Here is a 20,227-nt window from a genome sequence, read left to right as displayed (position 1 = left end):
CGGACACTTTTGAATAGTTGCGATATCCACCAAGCGGGCCTGTCGTGACACAGTACATCAGCCCAACCTCTCCTGCAGGAGTAAGCGGGCTTTCCTTTATGCAGATTAGCCACGTGCTAATTGTGGTTATTTATTTATTTGTTGGTGGGAGGAGGGAGAGGAAAAAAAAAAAAGGCAGAGGAGAAGTTGCCTCTCGAATTTGATGAAATGGTTGCGCAACAAATAGAGAATGTTTTGGGCAGCTCTAAATGGCAGCTCTCATGGACTTTATTGAACCCCAGTTTTATTTTGGAAAATTTTGGAAATGTGTCGACAGGTGCGCGCACGTCGGTTTGAAGGGGTTGTTCATTGAGTCATGTGAGAGAGAGAGAGAGAGGGAGAGAGAGAGCGAGCGTGTGGAGTGGCCGTTCAGTGTCAGCAAGGACTCTCCATTTGGCCCGGCGAGCTGGAAACGCTGATTACAGTTGAGCTGTACTTTCCAGCTCTCTCTTTGTGCTGAGCTGTCAAGCTTCTTAACAGGAAGTGGCCATCCCGTCCCATCCCACCCCCCCATGCTGGTGTGTCGGGATCCACTTGTTGTCTTCAGCCCAGCAAGCTGTTGTCCATCAAGACCCCATGTTGCATCACGATGGGGGCGGGGAGGGGGGGGGTGGGGGGGAGAGATACGTGCGCTTCCTTGCAGACGGGGTTAAAAGTGCCTTGGAGGTCAATGCAACATGTCCAGCCAGGCTTGTTACCCCCCCCACGGCGCAGTTGGTAATGACCCATAGGAGAATGGTAACCCCGGCACTCCACCCACCTGCACCGCAACGCATATCTCAGCTCCTGACCCTGGAGGAGCTCAGGGGGAGTGTGGCCTGGGGGGGGAGGCGAGCCAGAAAACCCGAAGCGGAATTTAGTTCCCTTGGATAATGTTGCTTGACCACTCTTGGCGGCCTGTTGATTCTCCGACACCTCCGCCTACCAAGCAAGCACACGCATTTCGACCACCTCCTGCCATGGCGATACCGCTGTAGCCCTTCCAGACCCCCCCCCCTCCCCATCCCTCCCATAACTGCATTCAGAGAATGCCAAAGCCTGCTGCTTTATTAAAGACCAGGAAGCGCAAGGCCTGGCCCAGGTTCAAACAGCAGTGCAGCTGGGACCTGTTACATTTTCGGCAGACTGCCCTTTCTGTCTGGCGAGCTATAAATAGCCCTGGTGGTTGTCTCACTAAACCAAGGAAAAAAGGTTTTGGGAGGGGTAGAGGAAAAAAAACGCATACACACAGCACAGATTAATAACCGTGGGAAGCAATGAAAGCTTTGTGTCTGCTGCCCGGGGTCAGCGGGGCAGGAGGTGTTGCTTCCTCAAAGCCGCCATTGTGGCTCGTAGGGGTCTCGGTTTCCCTCACGCCGACGGTGCCCCCGTTGGGAACTTGTAACCACAAATCAAGAAAACGTCCGCTTGAGGAATGCTCAGCGAAATCCCAGCTTTTAATTATTTACATTTTGCGTCACGTGGAGGGATTCCCTTGCCATCATCTGTTTTTATGACCTTGGAGCCAGCTGCTGACAAGCCGGCACAACTTCTACATGACACTGCAGCCCCTCCCGCCCTCCTTTCCCGGAGAGGCTTTGGGCCATGTGGATCCTCCAGGGTCCAGACACCATGCTGACGCGTCCCCAGCTGAACGTCGGGCCCGCGTCCAGCCACCGCAGACGCTCGTGCTTCCTCACGCATAACTCCGCGCGACTCCTCCCCGACGTTTTCATCTGTAACAGAATCGACCAACTGGCACAATAAGCCGAGGCAGGAAGCGGCTGCTGGCAGTTGTAGTCGGCCCCGTTCATTCATTCATTCGTGGCCAATTTTTTTTTTTTCCTTTTCCACTTGGAGAGTAAATCCACTTTTTGTCCCGCCTGTGCGCCTTGAAGAGGATATTTGCAAATGCTTTTTTTCAATTCCGTCCAAGTGTCTTGACAAGTCCATCCATCCATTTTGCATAGGCCGTATGACATTAGTGTCACTGTTGAGCAGGAGCCTCTATGTCTGTGCGTGTGTCCACGTTTAAGCTGAAGGATTCATTGAGTGTCGTCATGTGTGTCCTCTAGCCTGCAAGCCCCATGGACCAGGTAGGGAAGATGCGTGGCCAACCATACGGAGGAGCCGCCCCTTATTCCCAGCAGCCGCAACAACAGCAACAACAGCAGCAGCAGCAGCAGCAAGGACCTTCCCCTGGGCCCGGGCCCCAGCAAACGGGCTCCTATCCGGGGCAGGGCTACGGATCTCCGGGCCCCCAAAGATACCCGATAGGGATGCAAGGTCGAACGCCGGGCACAATGGGTGGCATGCAGTATGGACAGCAGGTCAGTACTTGGTGATTTTTTACATTTTTAATGTTGAAGAAAAAAATTATTTGGTCGTTGGAGACTGGCGTTAAAAGGCCACGATGACCATGAGACAATGCTGTAGATCAACTGTGAGAAGCCGTTATGATTTTTTTACCAGGAGCCTTAATGGCTCCGACAGCTTCCCCTCAAGATTTCAATTTTGTATATTTTTGTTCAAAAGGAAGGTTGCAGAAATCCATAATTTGTATATACACGTACGTGTGTGTGTGTGTGTCTCATGTCATGAATATACAAATCCTGCCCTCACATTTGAATGGCAGAAAGCGTTGCACAGACAATTCTGCTGTGCCGTGTAATCTTTCGCCCCTTTTTACACGGCCTGTAAAAGCTGGCATTTTACTACCTTTTTTTTTTCTGCGTCTGTGTAAATGGCATCAACGTGGAATGGGGAGGGGACCAAGTCCACCTTACAAATGTTTGCCATCGACTGTTGTATTGGGGGTAGGATACGGCCTGTGCGTAAGGACCGGAGAGCCTTTACCTATTTATTTAGTTAGTTGAGTTAGTGGTTGATGTTCTGATGAGAGAATGGAAGATTTAATTGCTGTTTTCTCAGGGAAACGGTTTCACGTAAAGACAGAGTATTTTGACAGACTGGCATAGAAACAAAATTCCTATGTAATTTGACCGATTGGGAGACGAGATTCAAAAAGTTGCGATTAGAGATCAGCTTTAAGTATTTGACTTAAATACTTCCACCCCTAGACCGTGAAGTGCAAGCTAAATCTACGTTCACCAGGATCTTTTAGTGAAACCACCCTTGTTAAACGTGATTGTTGTGCCTTGGAAGATGAACAACGAGTTCATTCGCCTTCCTGCCTCCTTAGATGTCAGCCTATGGGCAACAGGGACCGCCGGGAGGCTACGGGCAGCAGGGTCAGGGCTACTACGGTCAACACGGCGGACCTCCTCACCCGAGCCAGCAACAGACCCCTTACGGAGGCCAACCCCAAAGCGGTTCCGGAGCTCCCTTCCCCCAGCAGGGGCACCCTTCACAACCGCCTGGCCCGCACGGGCAATCCGGGCCCCCTTACTCCCAATCCCAAGGTCCCCACGGTCCTCCGGCCGTACAACCGCCCTACGGATCCCCCCAGCAACAGCCAAGCCAACAGCAGCAGCAAGCTCCCGGTCCTCAGACTCCGCAAGGCTCCCAAGGCCAGACTGGCTACCCTCAAGCCTCTGCACCAGGCCAGCCCACACCGCAGCAAACCCCGCCGCAGCAGCAACAAGGCGCGGCGCCGCCGCCGCAGCAGCAGCAGCAACAACAACCAGGAAGTCAACCTCCTCAATCCCAACAACCTCCAAGTCACGGCCAGCAGAGTCAGGCATCGCCGTACTCTCAGACACCGCCCCTGCCGCAGCAGCAGCAGTCGCCGTATCAGAGGTTCCCACCGCCTCCCCAGGTATCAACACAGCTGTGTCTATAACGTCACTCTCATTCACAGTCCTATCGGGTAGATCGCCTACCACAGATTCTTCCAAGTTTTCACCCAAGAGCCACCTGCGATAAGTGAAAATCCACCGTAGAGCGAGACCATATCATTTTAGGTTTTATCGTTTAAGCCCTCCCACACACTTTTAACACAATCTAACGTCATAAAACTGTGCATAAGGGGTGCCGAGAGTGGAGGGACAACCTATTAAAAAAACAAAAAAAAAAACAACTAAGATTGCTTAAAAGAAACTCGAGTACAGCAAGGTTGGGGTGGGGGTTCACTGTATCGGCTACCTGCAAACGGAAATATTTGAGTTTGAGTTTTCTTTTTTTCATGGCCCAGGAACTGTCCCAAGATTCCTTCAGCTCCCAGTCCAGTGCGCCTCCTTCCAACCAGCCCATGCCTTCCAACAAGAGCAGTCAAGAAGACAGCATGCAAGGACGGCCGTCGAGTTTGCCGGTGAGTCCTTTGTGTGGAGTGATATTTAGCCAAACAAAAAAAGGTTTGTGTGGGCGGCTCGCCAAGGATGTCCGGGCCACAGAATGACGACTGTAACAAAAGAGCAAAACTCAAGAGTCAAACTGACTTCAATAATTGATGCCCAACTTGTCCAGTCTTAACAGAGATAAATAAACTTCTTTGTCAATTTTCGTTGGTCTCGATTCCTCGATGGCACGTTGACCCTCCAGGTACTGCCAAAGACCTCGTTGGATTGACAAGAGTCTTGATTGTTGGCGGACAGGAAGTGTTGGCCCTGCGCCACACATGACAAAGCGCCACGTTCTGGTTTTGTTTTGTTTTGTTTGTTTTCGGCATGCGGGCTGTGTTTATAGGCCACTCTCGGCAGCAGCTAAGCTCATTCTAGGGCCTGGGGAAAGGCCAGTGAGTAATGAGATCATTAATGAGAGACAATGAAAGTGAGAGAGCAAACGTCAGCGAGGCGACGGATGGACATGGGGGGGGGGTGGCAATTGACTTCGAATGGTGCGAGCGATCCGTCGGCGTGGGAGCTACCGGGAGCGAGGGAGGAATGATAAGGAAGGCTGTCTCCGCCAAGAAGGGATGCCCTCAGGATGTGTGCCCCCCCCCCCCCCCCGCCTGTTTACTTTCTCCCCCATTTCTTTATTTATTTATACATCTCTGCGGGCTCTAACCATTGGCTGCACCGGCCACGCTTGGGCTATTTTTACTCAACCCCCCCCCCCCCCCCCCCCCTCCTCCCTCCGGCAGTCTTATTGGGGATTCCCTATCCGTGCTCGTTGATTGGCTGCCAGACATTAATCTGCTTGCTTTGGTGTGTGTCAGAGCACACGACTGTGTACAGATTAGACCACGTTAAAAGAGCCCGACCGCCGGAACAAAACTAATGGGACAGCCCAATCGAAGGATTTTCAGCTGCAGCCCGTAGTCCTTCTATTATCCATAGTTTACTGATTATCTGATCATATTGATGAGTTGCTGGGCACACAGATGAACATCCATTGGCATTCATGCCGGGCGGACGTGGTAACCAGCACAGCACCGTGTTGCCGCTGAGGTCGACATAAAAGTGAGACGTGGCTTCGGATTACTCATCTGTTACGTCCGTGCCTCTTTGGGATGTTTTAATCGGATTATTTGATTCCCTTCTTTCTTCGTGGTTTGAACCGAGTTTCATTCATCGATGTTTTGACTTGCCCCGCAGCGGAGGTCATGTGGCTGCAAGCTAACACAGAGCCAAGTGGTGCTCTCAGTTTTGCCTCAAGTTGTTTCACCGCATGATTAATCGGCGATCACTTCGACCCAATCGACTACAATCTTAATGATGGATCCATTATGTACATCCGTAATCTGTCCTATTATTACATCTGGATGGGGAAAAAAAATAATGGAATCTCTCCAGCCCACCCCGCACACCCCCCGTGTCATTTCGCTTTGCAGAATTTGAGTACCAGATTCCACCTCAGCCCAAGTCGTTGTGAGCCAGGTGCCCGGTTTCTGTTCAGGTGCGTTTAAATGTATGCACACCTGCAAAGTACGTGGGAGCGAGGCAGAAGTTGGGAGGTTGTGTATGTGCGTGTGTAGTAGGGCCAAAAAGAAAAAGCAGTACAGGCAGCAGCAGACAACCAACTTGGTGAGCAAGTTGAACTGGTTTCTGGTTTGTTTTTGGCTGCTGGCTCTGAGACGCACGCGGTTGACTGTTGAGCATTAACTGCCTCATTGCAATCATATCAAACGGACTTTTTTTAATTTTTTTTTTAATGAAGTTTATTGACCTCGTCTTCTTCTGCAGATTGAAGCAAGTGTCTTATTTTTCTTCCTATGACAGATGAGATCCAGTGGGCTTGAATGACATGTAGGCGCAGTAACGTAGCTTCTGTTTTCCAAGACCTTAAAAGTCTTGCACCTACATCTGTGTAGGTGTTGCCCCCCCCCCCCCCCCCCCCGAAGTGACACTTGCTCTCCACGTCGACCTAGGAGAGCGGGACCCCCGTGGCCCCCGCCTCCACACACCACCGCATTCTGTCTTCGCTTTTAATCTCGCCGTTGTCCCCTGGCGGGTCTTTTGTAAACCCCTTTCTCCACTGTTGGCTTCATCCCGCCAAAGACCGCCCACTGATTGTGCGACTCGTCTTTTGGATGTGTCTGAATGTGCTCGAGACTTGGAGAGGAAGGTCACATGTTGGTCACACACTTTGAGTTTGTTTTACTTGGCCTCCCATCCTCTACCCCCGCCACCCCCCTCTATTGGTTTCTCTCACTAAAATAAGAGCCTGTAAACTGCGGCGGTGCCGGGCCAAGAATAAGGCCGAAGAGAGAGCGCGAGAGAGAGAGAGAGAGAGATTGTCGGCAGCGTTTTCAAAAGTTCAAAGCCGCAAATACAGGAAAAAAGTCTTTAGAAATGATCATGCCTCCAAAACGTATCAACGGCATACGTGTGAGTGTGTCAATTCACAACTTTGAGGGTGAAACGCGGCACTGTCGCGTTGCCGTCCTATTAAGGCTACGCTGTACAATGACGGTTCATGTATTCAGTATTGGGTTAGTACCAAAAAGTGTCGCTGCGTTGCTTTCCGGCCCCTCGTCCACACCCACCAGTACAGTGCAGCTCAGCCTGTGGCTCACGGCTACCGATCTGCTTTGGGCGGGATTTCAAACGCATTTGAAAGGAAGATACATTTTTGGTCTTGTATATTTTCATGGGGGGGAAAAAATGTGCATTCAACGTTGTTGTTTGTTTATGTGGGGATCGTTATTTTATTGGAGAACTTACTCCAATGTCCAATGTCATGTCACTGCCCCAAATTACTGAAAAGGGAAAACATGCTAAAGGTTTCAACATAAATGTTGGCGTTTGTTCCCATTTACACAAAACGTGAGCAGAATGGGAACCAAACCGTGGCCACTATTTACCCAATTCGTCATTGACGTGTAGAAATAATAGCAAATGCTATGCAAGACCGTTTGATCTTGGTGGTGCACAAACTTTTTTTTCCTCTCTCTCTCTCTCTCTCTTTAGCCAATTACTGGCCTGGCATTTTTTTTCCTCCATATGAACCAATCATAGCTGTAGCCTGACCTCCTTGTTTCCTTGAAAATTGCATTATGTGGACTTGTTGGTTTTACCTGCGCTCTCCTTGTCTTTGCCTCCCCAAAACCCACCGAGCACAGATTGCACTCATATCCGGTGCATAGCAAAGCTCTGGGACCATCCGCAGGAAAAGGCAAATCCCCCAGTCCCTCTGACCAAATGATCTATAATAATAAGGCACGACTGCTGATTATGGATCTGGCCCTGTTCACAGCCCGTTCTCGCTTCCTTCAAAGCCTCGCATCGCCTGCTCAGCCCAGCCCAGCCCAGCTCAGCGCTCCTGCGGCAGCTAAGCTTGTTTTTGCGACATAGCTCTGGAGCAATCATCCTGACAAGGCCGGCCCACTACCCGCGCCCCTCCCTCTCTCTTTCACTCTCTCTCAGCCCAACCCCCCTCCCTGCCTTCTTGTTATTTCTTCTAATATTGCATGTTGGTATTTTTGCTTCCTTTTGGTTCATGCCTCTCTCATCCAGCTCTCTAAATTCTTGTTTTCTCCTCGCCTTGCCTGTGTTTTGCCCCCACCACCTCCCGCCCCTCCACATCTCGTCCTCCTCTTTCTCGTTGGCTCCCCGCTTCAGTAAATCAGCTTTCATAACGCTGTGCAGCGCAGCCTTGTTATGCGAGGCCGTGACGCTGGCTTATTCAGAGTGCGGGGCCGGTTTCCTGTTGCTATTCTGGGGCCTTTGCTTCCTGTGTCGACTTGTATAATTCAGATTCCCGGGCGGCTCTCCGTCACTCCCTCCCCTACCCATCCTGCCTTCTCAACCCCCAACCCCCCCATATGTGTGATTTTAAATTCATGTACTTGAGAATATTCAATATGCTGACAAAGTGTGTTGTTTTGGCTTTTTTTTGTCGCTCGGGTGAACTGGTTTGTTGACGGCTAGTGAGTGAGCGCGCTCTTTGCGCTCTAGTGTGATCTATCTGCACATAGATCCCCCTCCCTCTCCCTCCCCACTGCCTCACTTCTTTGCTGCTCACTCTCACACACTCTCGCGCCCCTCCCCTCTGCCTCCATTTGTGCTAGGCTGAGCTAGTTTTGCAGCACAAAGACTGTGGCTGACTGCAGCACTGCCTGTCTGTCCCCTCGGCGTTCTACCAGCTCCCCCCCCTCCCATCCCGGAACTCGCTTGGATGGATGAGAGGGTCCCCACAATGAAATTACCCCTCACTCTGCCAAATAAACCCTTGCTATATAATCCCCCCCCGCCCCCCCCAACACACACACCCACCATCCCCCTGCTAGATATTAGGTGATTTTTGCAGCGCCCTCTAGATACCCGGAATGTGTGACAGCACTGAGGGGGTGGGGGGGGGGCTCTCTGTAAAGCAGGCAGACTGGCTTTAGCCCCTCCCCCCAATCACCTCCCCTCCCCATCCACATCTCCCTGAGGCCCCACCATCCCTCTGCTCTGTGAAGACCAGAAGCCTTCAACGAAGGCTGGGCAGCTGCCTACCTCACTGGGGGCATCTGTGCTCTGCTCTGCGAGTCCTCATTACCATTGTGATGACCACAAAAGGCCCCCCCAACACACACACATACACACCTTCCCATCGTTCTCCGTCAGGCGACACACAGAATGTTGCAGTGTTTGTCCCACCTTTATTGTCCTGCCCCCCCGCCCCCGAAACCATAGAACTCCAATTAGGCTAATGTGGAGCATTTAAAGCGTAACTCCTTACCTTCTGATTCCAATTATCTCCCGATTCTAAATGTTCTCCTCCAAACTTCTTCCCGATATATGCTTCATGATTCCACCCATGTAGCTGCCGGTGACGAACGAGTGTAATGGTGAAATATGGGCAGATACTCATATGTGGTCGTAACCTGCGTGCGTGCGTGTGCGTTCATTATTTTATCCCCCTTGTTCGTTTCTTTTTTTCCACCCCTAAACCTTGAGAGTCACCTATTGAACGCTCCACATAGGGTACGACCTGTGCCGAGTGACCCATCTTCCTGTGTTGTTTGTGAACAACTATCATGGCTGCTTCTTGCTGCATGAGGCTAGAGCCTTCCTTGCCTTGCTTTCTCTTCCTTTCACTGCCACTTCTTTGCCTCTCAGTGGAATGGGAGTGCCCCCTTATGGTTGAGCTCAGCCCTGCAAAACCTCGTCCCCGGACTGAATCGGGCCTCTACCGAAGCTTCGGCAACCCGGCAAGATCGGGGTTACCGTCCGGCGTTTCGAGGTGCCGTTGTTTACATGCCGGAGATGATTCGTCATCTCCTCTGGGCGACATACACTTTCATTGTGATCTTATTGATATTGACTCACGGGCAGCCTCGGAGGCTGGAATATCAAAGCAAATGGCTGTCTGAAGTGCTAATTGCAGTGTCAGGGTGTGTGACAAACAAACAGAGGTGTGAAGACTTCAAGGTTGACCGTTTTTCTCCACCCTGGTTGCGAGTGTGTGATTAAATAAGTGGCGCCTTTTGAGGCGTCTCCCGTTCCAAGAACGGACCTCCTCCAGGCTGCTGCTTCTTCTTCTTCGTCGTCATCTTCTTTTGTAGTAGCTTGACTGTGCAGTGACCCTGGCAAGCACGCAGGGAGGCCCGGGAGTGAGTGACAAGACGGAGATGGCAGCAGCCAGCCAGCGGGGCGGGGGTGGGGGTGGGGGAGGCGAGGGGCCGTCTCGGCCCGAATGTGTCAAGCACGTGGATCTCGGTAACCATGGCAGCCGTGGCGATGCAAGCCATATCCCCCTCTCTCTCTTGAGCACATGCAGAGGTTTTTTTTTTTTTTTTAATTGGTTTCCCCTCCAGTAGTAGATTGTTTGACTGACAGGTGAACTCTGACCAGGTCACACCGAGCTCCTTAGCACCAGATCTAGTTCCACGACTGGTCTGTGTCACACATTCCAGATATGTGTCATTATCTCAAGGCCGCTTACTCTCTACTCCCACTTGCAGGCACTTCAAAAAAAAAAAAGAGAGAGAGAAAGAAAAAAGGAGAGCGAGTGGCTGGCTTGGCAGACTAATGGCTGTGGTCGGGCTTGAGTGACTCAGTGAAGTAATCTGCAAATGGAATACATTAAGACAGGCGGAGGAGAGAGCGAATGACTCAGGAGATGTGGAGAACACGGGAATTGGCCCGCGTCCATACGATAATTGCATTTCCCACCAACCCCCCCAAAAATTTGTCCTTAAAATTCATTCCCCCTCTCGTTTATATTCTAAATCCAAATAAAATAAAAATCGCATCCCCTCCCTGGCTTCAAGCATCACGATAGTTTGTCGTCTTCCCGTTGTGAGGTTCCATGTTAGGCAGAGCTGGGGAAGCACAAAATGGCTGCCATCAAGGGAAGATTGAAGCTCTGCGGGGAAAAGAGTTGTGGATTTCTCCTTTCTGCGCCATCCTTTCTGCACTTTTTAAAATGTCATATGAATAGCATTTATCTGCGCTTAAAAAAAAAAAGGATGTCGTCACACTATCTTTCACAGAGCATTGTAACTTGCGCTTCCACGGCAACCTCACCATCACTCGACACCTCCTCGGCGCTCTGATCTTTGCTACTCGCCATCCTTTCCCTTCTCATTAAGACTGTTGAATATTACAAGGCACGGCAGCATTACAATCACCGTAAATAAGCCCCCCCCCCCCCCCCTCCCTTTGCCACCACTCCCTCCTCCGTTCCTCGCCGTCCGGGCCTGTGCAGTCAGCAGAGTGTGCTGTGTGCGCGTGCGAACACTATTGAGCCGGGGAAAATCGATGGCTGCAGAGTGGGAGTGTGGAATGGTTTGCGTTTGTGTTGTTGGCTGTGTACTACGCCTGCACTGATTGGGACTCTGGGGCCAGAGCTGGCGCTTACAGGCGTTTACCTAATTTTGAAGGGGGCAAGAAGACCCGTTTTAAGTATAGTGGCACCTTGATTTGCCGTGGCACTAGATGTCGATGTGTAATGACATAGACATGACTGTTCCATCTCGTTTTTGATGAGTTGAACTTATTGTCAAAAGGTGGTAGCTCTCGTTCCCCTTTGATCTGCTATTGGCCTCCAAAAACATCTGGGAAGCGGTGATCGGTTAGTTTTCCTCACTGGAATTGTCCATGAATGGAACGGACATGATCGGTGGAGCCGGAAAAAGAGTGAAATGATTAGCTTTTCCTTTGTGTAGCGGACATATCATGGAAAAGACACGACTGGTGGAGCTCATTTGTTGCTGACTCGTCCCTTTGTGAAATTGTCAGACATGACTCGTACGACTTGTCTGAAACAAGCAGATCTCGTTTGTCGTGCTACCAAAAGTCTCCTCCATTGTTTTTCCTGTGTCAGGTCTCGTTCGTTGCTTTTTAGGGACAGAGAGCCAAGATGTTGCTTCTTCCCTATGGCAACGGCAGCTTGTTTGTTGGCGTCCAAAATGAATTCCCTCATTTTCGTTTCGTGAAAATGAAAATAAGAACACAACAGACATGACAAATCAAACCTGTTTGTTGACTCCTGCCGCAAATCCAGTTCCAACTTTCTGCCTTCTTTCTTGCTCGTCTGTCCGAAGTGTCTCCGGCTGTCAGCCATTTGCAGCCATACTGACAGGCCCCCTTTTCCCCCCCTGAGTGGTAGCAACACAAATTGACCCTCGACCCTTTTCGCCTTGGGGCCTGGGGCTGCCCGAGCGATGGAAATGCATGTCTGAACAATGGAAGGACTCTTTTGAGGGTGACGGCTACCAAGGTGGTCATTGTGCTGGCCGGCAGACACATGACCGGTCTTGTGATGTCTCGGTGGAACTTGGGGTGGGAGGTTGAATGTCAGCCAGCAAGGATGGTCTCTGAGCCATTGTCGGCACAAATGTTTGCAATAAATCGTGAATTAAAAACTGGTCTATTCCAACATTTTTACAACTGCAGTATTCGAATGATTATCCCACAAAGTCATCGGACAGAACAAATTTTGTGGGGATTGTTTGTTTTCATTGTTATTAAACCACCAAAACATGCATGTGAGGTTGCAGGAATTATTTTTTTGGTTGCTTATTCTGCATTGGCATCGTCATATTCTTCCACCGGTGAGTTTGTATGCACAAATTCCAAAGGTGAGGCCCGCCATGGTCTGGTGAGTGACGTGGGTGTCGGCTGGTGCGGCCACTTCTTTCTGCGCTGAGTGGTGAGTGCGACTGCTGTGGCGTTAGTCGGTGTGGGAAACTGATACCTGCAAAGCCTCCAAGGCAATGATTTTACTTTGACCTTTGTTTGTTGTGGAATTATGCACCTGACTTGATTCATCGTTGCAGCCCGTGTTTATGTTGAATTGGCATTTAGGATTTTTAGTGGTTCGAGAGAATTTTAGAAACCCTTGTTAATGGACAGTGTTGGAAAAATCTGCGAGCTATTCCATTTGAGCGTGGAATAATCCAACATAATAGCCCTGTGCCTGCTGTGCGTCATATGCTTCACCCGGGCAGGTCAGAGAGGCCTTGGCTTGTTCAGGCAGTCTGGGAAGAGGGGGCTGGGGGGCAGGGAGGGGAGGGGAGGGGCTTGGAAGGCTGTGTTGTGAATCAGCACTCTCCTCCTGTCGCTCCCTCTGTGGTTCCTCCATCAGGTCACGTCCCCAAAATAGCAACGGGCACCGTTTCAAATGCAAAAACCGCCGGCTTCAGGGGCCGCAGCCAGCCAGCCTTGCGAGCGTGTGAGATTTCTATGGGAATTGTTGGCCACCTTCCAGCCAATGCTTTTCTCTCCGCCCCCTGACCCCCCCTGCCTCCCTCCCTCCCTCCCTGCTTCCTCCGATGTGACTGGCAGATGAGTTTGCATTTCTGAGGAAGCACATGGGCTCCATGTGAGCGGCCCGCGTGTAAACATGCACCTTCACGCCAGCGTGATTGTCGCTGGCCTTTGTGCTTATGGCCGGCAAGACTCTAAACAACCGCACACGGGCGCAACTGCCCCTTTTGAACAATTTGCAGTCAATCCTCGCAAATATCTCGGCCTTAAGTAGGGACAAAAAGACACAATTAATGGACATTCACCATTCACCATACTCCAAACTCTCCCCCTTAAATGTATATAAGCTTAGAGATGATTTTCAGAAGAGTTTTCAGAAAGCACACCAAAACTGCATTTATGGGAGTTTTTCAGCAAATAGATTGGGAAAGGTCCCAACAGTGCCAACAGTTTGTTCTTTTTCTTCCAGGATCTGTCAGGCTCCATCGACGACCTTCCCACCGGCACGGAGGGTGCCCTGAGCCCAGGCGTCAGCACCTCGGGGGTGTCCAGCAGCCAGGGGGAGCAGAGCAACCCCGCCCAGTCCCCTTTCTCGCCGCACACATCGCCCCACCTGCCAGGCATCCGCGGGCCCTCGCCGTCGCCCGTGGGCTCCCCTGCCAGCGTCACGCCCTCTCGCACCGGCCCGCTGTCCCCCGCCGCTGTGCCAGGTCAATAAACGCATCCAAATATTTGGAGTGGGGGACGACAAGTGCACGCAATTTTTGATCTGCCCGAGTAAGTGGGCGTGAAGAAAAACAACCGCTCTGACTAATTCCAAATGCCTTTTCGCCGAGGAGTTGACACGGCGTCAGATGCTGCATGAAAGCAGGAGATATTTCCAAATCCAAAGTGAATGCTGGCACACTCCAAAACGCCAGCGCTCTCATTTGTAATTCATGAAGCCACTTGCCAGATGGGAACACAAAGTCTCCCATCGACTATCACAATGCTTGTCAACCATCCACGCAGCAGCCAGTGTGTCGGCGGCGGGGTTATCTCTGATGTCTTTTTATTTCGAAACTGCTGTCTGTCATCGCTCGAGCGCTCGTTTGATGTCGGTCCAATTTGCGTGCGCTTCCAGGTAATCAGATGCCTCCCCGGCCGCCCAGCGTCCAGTCAGACAGCATCATGCACTCTTCCATGAACCAGTCGGCCATGGGCCAAGACAGAGGTGAGCGCGTTGGGAATTCGTTGGATGTTCGGGGGTCGTGATCGTCGATCACGACCGCTCGTGACGGGAGTTTCCATAATATATTCTCTCTCCCCCCTCCAGTGTACATGCGTAACCCACAGATGCCCCCTTACGGGTCCCCGGGACAACCTGGCTCTGCCTTATCTCCACGCCAGTCTTCGGGGGGTCAGATGCATAGCGGAATGGGACCTTACCCCCAAAACAACTCCATGGGAAATTATGGCCCTCAGGGGGGCCAGTACGGCCCTCAAGGTGAAGGCACATTAAAAGCAGCACTGAGATGCCTGGAATCCCCCTTAAGGGCACAACTGGCAGATTGTGCCCACAATCTGTGTGTGTCTCACTGTTGGTTAACCAATTATTGCTTTTTATTTGGTATTGTTTCGTGATTTATACAAAAAATACCTCTACACCTGGGAATAGATGAGTAAATCACATTTGGCCTCCTGGCCTGCCTAAAATGTTTGACCCTTATACCTCCAGGTTATCCTCGCCCGCCCGGCTACTCAGGGATGCCCAATTCTACCTACCCGAGCGGCCCCGGCATGGGGGGCACCATGAGCCCCATGCCCGGCCAGGGCAGCGGGGCGCCCTATGTAAACATGGCTCCCGGCGGCAGGGTCGGCTCCGGCCAGATGGGCGCCAGGCCCTACGGTCCGGGCATGGGCTCCAACATGGCCAACATGCCTCCTCAGGTGGTATCGGGGATGTGCCCGCCTCCGGGGATGAACAGGAAAGAGGGCGGGCCCTCCATGCACCACGGCCCGACCAATTCCATACACAACAGGTGGGTGCCACGCGACAAGGCAAAATGTGACTCATGGCCTTTGAAGTGCAAAGCAGACTAAGACTGTGAAAAATGATCAGCTTTTCCCACGTGCCGTCTTTAGTTCGAGTACATGGCAGCAGACCAAGTACTTAACTGAGAGAGAGGGAGAGAGTTGGGGAGGGAGGTAGAGAGAGGGAGAGCGCGGATGAGTAAAACGCGTCCTTCCCGAGCGAGGATGCCAGATCAGCCTCCAGACATTCAGTCATCGTGATTTTCGCGAATGCTGGAGTCACTTGATATAAAAGCGGTGCTTTATTTATCCCCCCCCCCCCCCAACCCCAACCCCACAATGGTAGAACTAAAGCAGAGTTGTTGCAAAATATAAACATGACTCTGGAAGAAAAGATGATATGTTACAGTCATCTTTAAGCTCAAAGATTTTCTTGAACAGGCCACCGGGCTACGTCATGAGCCAAGGCATGATGGGCTCCGCTTCTCCATATGGCCCGGCCATGAACAGCATGCACGGGATGATGAACCAGGGAGGTCCGGGTCCTTATCCGATGGGTACAAACATGGGCAACAACACCCCTGGTGAGTACACGAGGCGTAGATCAAACTTAATGGCAGCAGGGCACGTACTGTATTTGTTTTCCATTTTAGGAATGGCTCCCGGTTCAGAGTTTGGCATGGACAAAATCAACCAAGCCCAGAAGATGAACAACAAAGTGGACGGGACTCCCAAGACTGAATCCAAAAAGGTGGGCGTTTGCATCGTTTTGCAGGGACACCTTGTCGGGCTTTAAAAAAAATAAAAAAAAAATATATATATAAATAATATATGCAGGTATATTTTTAAAAATCTAATCCGATCTTTTTTGCCTCATCCTAGAAGTCCAGCTCCTCAACCATCACCAACGAGAAGATCACTCGCCTGTACGAGTTGGGTCCGGAGCCCGAGAGGAAGATGTGGGTCGATCGCTACCTGGCCTTTGCCGAGGAGAAGGCCATGGGCATGAACAACCTCCCCGCCGTGGGGCGCAAGCCTCTCGATTTGTTCCGACTCTATGTCTCCGTCAAGGAGATCGGAGGCCTCACCCAGGTATGCCGGACTGTAGTTGGCCGTTTGTGGCGTCCTTGAACCGCAACTTTCTCACGGTCACTCGCCCCAGGTGAACAAGAACAAGAAATGGCGGGAGCTCGCCACCAACCTCAACGTGGGCACGTCGAGCAGCGCGGCCAGTTCCCTCAAGAAGCAGTACATCCAGTGTTTGTACGCCTTCGAGTGCAAGATCGAGCGCGGCGAGGAGCCGCCCGCGGACTTTTTCAATACGGACACCAAAAAGAACCAGCCTAAGATCCAGCCACCCAGCCCTGGTGTGTAACTAAGCCGGCGCTCAATCTGCAGAAAAAAATCAAAGGATGCCACTGGAATCAGTTGGATCTTGTTCACGTTTCATTTAGTGAACATATTCAACCCAATCTGGTGTTGGTAAAAGCATTACAAAGCAATTAAAGCTTAGCGATGACCAAAAGTTACAGTCAAGGATGAGTTTGAATTTTTAAGTAAATAGCACAATGGAAGCAAATGACACCGGCCGTGTCAATTGGGCTGCATGCGGCTACCTTTTTGCACCAATGGAGCAGCAACGCATGCTAACGACACAAGGAGAGAATGCACACAGGCATGTGTTCTCTCTGCTTTGTCGTCACAATGACTAGAAGTGGAGTTTGCAAGTTGCTCTTTTGCCTCTGCTTCTCGCTCTTTATGGTGCAGCATCTTGACCGCGATAGCTCACTGCTTCCTGGGCTGTTATGGCGCAATGTGGTCCAACATGGAGGTCTCCATTTGGACCGGCCTGTATACCTACTTTCAAAAACCAGAAACGAATGTTTAAGAAACGGCAGTGTAGCGAATGGGCGTTTACTGTACTTCTTCGGGGTGCTTGTCATCTGGCACTGGTTCGGTTGAAGGAAGGGAGGGTGGGGGCGGCGGTTTCATATTTGCCGCCTGATTGGTTCCTGGCCCAAGGCTACAAAGGAAACACTCCCCGGAGATTAGTACTGAGCCAGAAATGATGAATGGAGAGGGGTGGGGAGAGGGAGGGGTGGGGGAGACGCTGGAGTGTGTAAAAGTCACACTTTTACCCCCGTAGAAGGGAAATCCCTGCCGGGGGGGGGGGGGGGGGGGGGTCGGTGGGGGTTGGTGTGAGAGAGGCGCGATGGTGACGTGAGACACTGAATAAGCGTAACCTGGCATTGACCCCAGCGCGCTTGTGTGTGTGTGTGTACACGTGCCGCGATTTAATGAATGGGAAGCCATGAGTCATCAGACTTGAGTCCTGAGCAGGAGCACGATCGTGTGTCTCACACACAAACACAAACGGGCATCATGCGCACATACGAGAGTCACCGACTTGACAGCCCGCCTGGCCGTTTGTCATTCTCAGAAGTGGAAAGTCCTTTTCCCGGTGACTTCCAAGAGATTGTGACGGAGGCTTTATTTTGGGAATGCAGGTTCAATGTGCGCCCTTATTTTTGCAGCTGGTTCTGGATCGCTCCAAGGCCCCCAGACTCCTCAGTCCACCAGTAGCTCCATGGCGGAGGGGGGAGAACTGAAGCCTCCCACCCCGGCCTCCACCCCCCACACACAAATGCCTCCCATGCCCGGCGCCAGGTACGACTCGGACACCACATCGTTGCAATTAATGCTCGCTAGAGCCATTTTGTCTTTATTGCGTCAGTCTTTGCAGACTTAGTTGGTCGTCGTATCTTTTGCTTTGTCCTGGCAAATTGTTTCCAAGTTCTCACTCGGGGCCTCTTTTCTTTTGAATGAGCTGCGGGCAATTGCGAGCGCTTGTGGCCATTCAACTTTTGCCTGATGAATTGTTGGTTTGTTTTAGGAGTAGCGTCAATTTGCAGGACCCCTTTGCCGACGGCAGCGACCCGGCATTTTCCCGAAGGAACGCCATGACCCCCAATTCTCAGAATTACCAACCCGGAATGGGCGGCCCCGAAATGATTGGTCGGATGGGTCCCTATGAGTCCAACAAGGACCCCTTTGGTGGTATGAGGAAAGGTGAATGGACCCACCAACTAAGTTTGTTGACATGCTAAAAGGGAAACTAACAATGTGTTTATTTGTTTTTTGGACTTTTCACAAAGCTGGGGAACAATTCTTGCCACCCGGTCCTAACAGTGGGATGGGGGAACCGTACAGCAGAGGCCCGCCGGGACCCATGGGAAATCTGCCAATGGGCCAGAGGCAGCAATATCCTTACGGATATGACCGCAGGTACAAGAGTCGACGGTGGAATTTTGGGGTAGAATTCTGTCTCCTCCAGTGAGATGACATGCGCTCAATGTCAACGCACAGGCAAGAGTCAGGCATGGGTCCCGACGGCGGCATGGGGCCCGGGGCCGCTCAGCCCAACATGATGCCTTCCGGAGCCGAGGCGGGGATGTACTCGCCGAGCCGACCGCCACCCCAGCAACGGTATTGACTGAGATTTGACATTAAGCTTTGTCAAATGCACACTTTCTGCACATTTCGTAACGTATGAAATCATTGTGCCAGGGGAAACGATTTGCATGATGACAAATCTATCGAACCAATCAAATTATTTAGAGACTTTGTACTTTACTTGGCGTGAATACAGCAACACAAGTTACACAAAAGTTTGAAACGTCATTTTAAACCATTTTACCAGTTCAGCGCGACACAATTTCATCCCTCGTCTGCGCGATGAAAAGTGAGTGACTTTTGCCTGGGTCCCCAGACACGACTCGTATGCCAATCAGTACCCTGGCCAAGGCGCGCCCCCTGGTGGCCCGTACCCAAACCAACAACCGGGAATGTATGCACAGCAGCAACCGGTGAGGGATGTTCAGAGTCCGACTGAGATTCAAGATACGTGAGGTTTTAAGGATGATTAAAAAAGGATGTCCGTTTCTCCACAGAACTACAAGCGTCCCGTCGACGGTAGCTACGGCCCCCCCGCCAAGCGCCACGAGGGAGAAATGTACAACGTCCCTTACGGTGGTCAACAGCCCGCAGGACCTCAATCATCAGGGCCCCAGGGCCAGCAGGACATGTACAATCAGTACAACGCCTACCCTGGAGGGGAGCGGAGACCCCCGGGCCCGCAGAACCAGTTCCCCTTTCCCTTCGGCCGGGACCGCGGCTCGTCATCCGGGGGCCCCAATTCCCAATCGCCCATGCCTCCCCAGATGATGGCGAGCCCCATGCCCTCGGGTCCCGACGGGCCCCAGGCCCCCATGTGGCAGGGCCGCAACGAAATGGGCTACCCCAACTATCACAACCGCCAGGGCCCGCCCGTGCCCAGCCAGGCGCCGGGATACCACGGCATGAACCGCTCCGAGGAGATGATGTCATCGGATCAGCGCATGAACCACGAGGGCCCGTGGCCCGGCCACGTCAACCAGCGGCAACCGCCCTTCGGACCCGGCGGGTCCGGCCCGCCCATGACGAGACCCCTCCCGTCGACTTATCAGACATCGCAGAACCATATTCCTCAGGTGTCCAGTCCGGCACCCATGCCGCGGCCGATGGAGAGCAGGACGTCACCCAGCAAGTCCCCGTACATGCATCCGGGCATCAAAGTGCAGAAAGCCGGACCCCCGGTCCCCGCCTCCCACATCGGACAGGCGCCCGTGCAGCAGCCGATGATGCGGCGAGACGTGGGCTTTCCTCCCGGCTCCGTGGAATGCTCCCAACCGCACCTCAAGCCGCGAAGACGGCTAACCATGAAGGACATCGGTACGCAACGTCAACTCCTGAGCGTTAACCGCTATTTTTAATTGAGAAGCCCCCCACAAGCCTCGTCTGTGTCTCAAAGCGCCCCCGCGATGTTGACATGGACTGTGTGCAAATGTGGGTTCCCTTGTTTTGTGGCTCATTTTGATTCTGTTGTTGGTCGACAGGCACACCTGAAGCGTGGCGTGTGATGATGTCACTTAAGTCAGGGTTGCTAGCGGAGAGCACCTGGGCCTTGGACACCATCAACATCCTACTCTATGATGACAGCAGCATCACCACGTTTAACTTATGCCAGGTACGTTCCACAAACCTGGATTCCTGGATGAGGAAATGCGGTCGAGGCTCCATCAGGTTTGGAGAAGGCAGCCATAAACATTGTTTGACGG

At 51.9% G+C, this 20,227-nt stretch overlaps 1 protein-coding gene across 1 annotated transcript in view; it reads left to right on the top strand.

Moving 5' to 3' along the window:
• LOC127603605 (AT-rich interactive domain-containing protein 1A-like) overlaps positions 1–20,227 on the top strand; it is a 30,628-nt gene that overhangs the window by 7,412 nt on the left and 2,989 nt on the right. The window contains exons 2-19 of the mRNA XM_052069970.1: positions 2,094–2,348; positions 3,221–3,796; positions 4,172–4,288; positions 13,528–13,768; positions 14,182–14,271; positions 14,374–14,544; positions 14,776–15,079; positions 15,513–15,655; positions 15,725–15,822; positions 15,954–16,163; positions 16,234–16,438; positions 17,606–17,738; positions 17,965–18,140; positions 18,227–18,356; positions 18,438–18,557; positions 18,841–18,937; positions 19,022–19,841; positions 20,006–20,136. Of these exons, the coding sequence (XP_051925930.1) occupies positions 2,094–2,348; positions 3,221–3,796; positions 4,172–4,288; positions 13,528–13,768; positions 14,182–14,271; positions 14,374–14,544; positions 14,776–15,079; positions 15,513–15,655; positions 15,725–15,822; positions 15,954–16,163; positions 16,234–16,438; positions 17,606–17,738; positions 17,965–18,140; positions 18,227–18,356; positions 18,438–18,557; positions 18,841–18,937; positions 19,022–19,841; positions 20,006–20,136 (4,017 nt within the window). The remainder of the gene's footprint in view (positions 1–2,093; positions 2,349–3,220; positions 3,797–4,171; positions 4,289–13,527; positions 13,769–14,181; positions 14,272–14,373; positions 14,545–14,775; positions 15,080–15,512; positions 15,656–15,724; positions 15,823–15,953; positions 16,164–16,233; positions 16,439–17,605; positions 17,739–17,964; positions 18,141–18,226; positions 18,357–18,437; positions 18,558–18,840; positions 18,938–19,021; positions 19,842–20,005; positions 20,137–20,227) is intronic.

This window comes from Hippocampus zosterae, chromosome 7 (genome assembly GCF_025434085.1).
Source record: "Hippocampus zosterae strain Florida chromosome 7, ASM2543408v3, whole genome shotgun sequence".
Taxonomy (NCBI): Eukaryota; Metazoa; Chordata; class Actinopteri; order Syngnathiformes; family Syngnathidae; genus Hippocampus; species Hippocampus zosterae.
The sequence above is the reverse complement of the archived record's forward strand: the minus strand, read 5'-3'. Positions and strand labels throughout refer to the sequence as shown.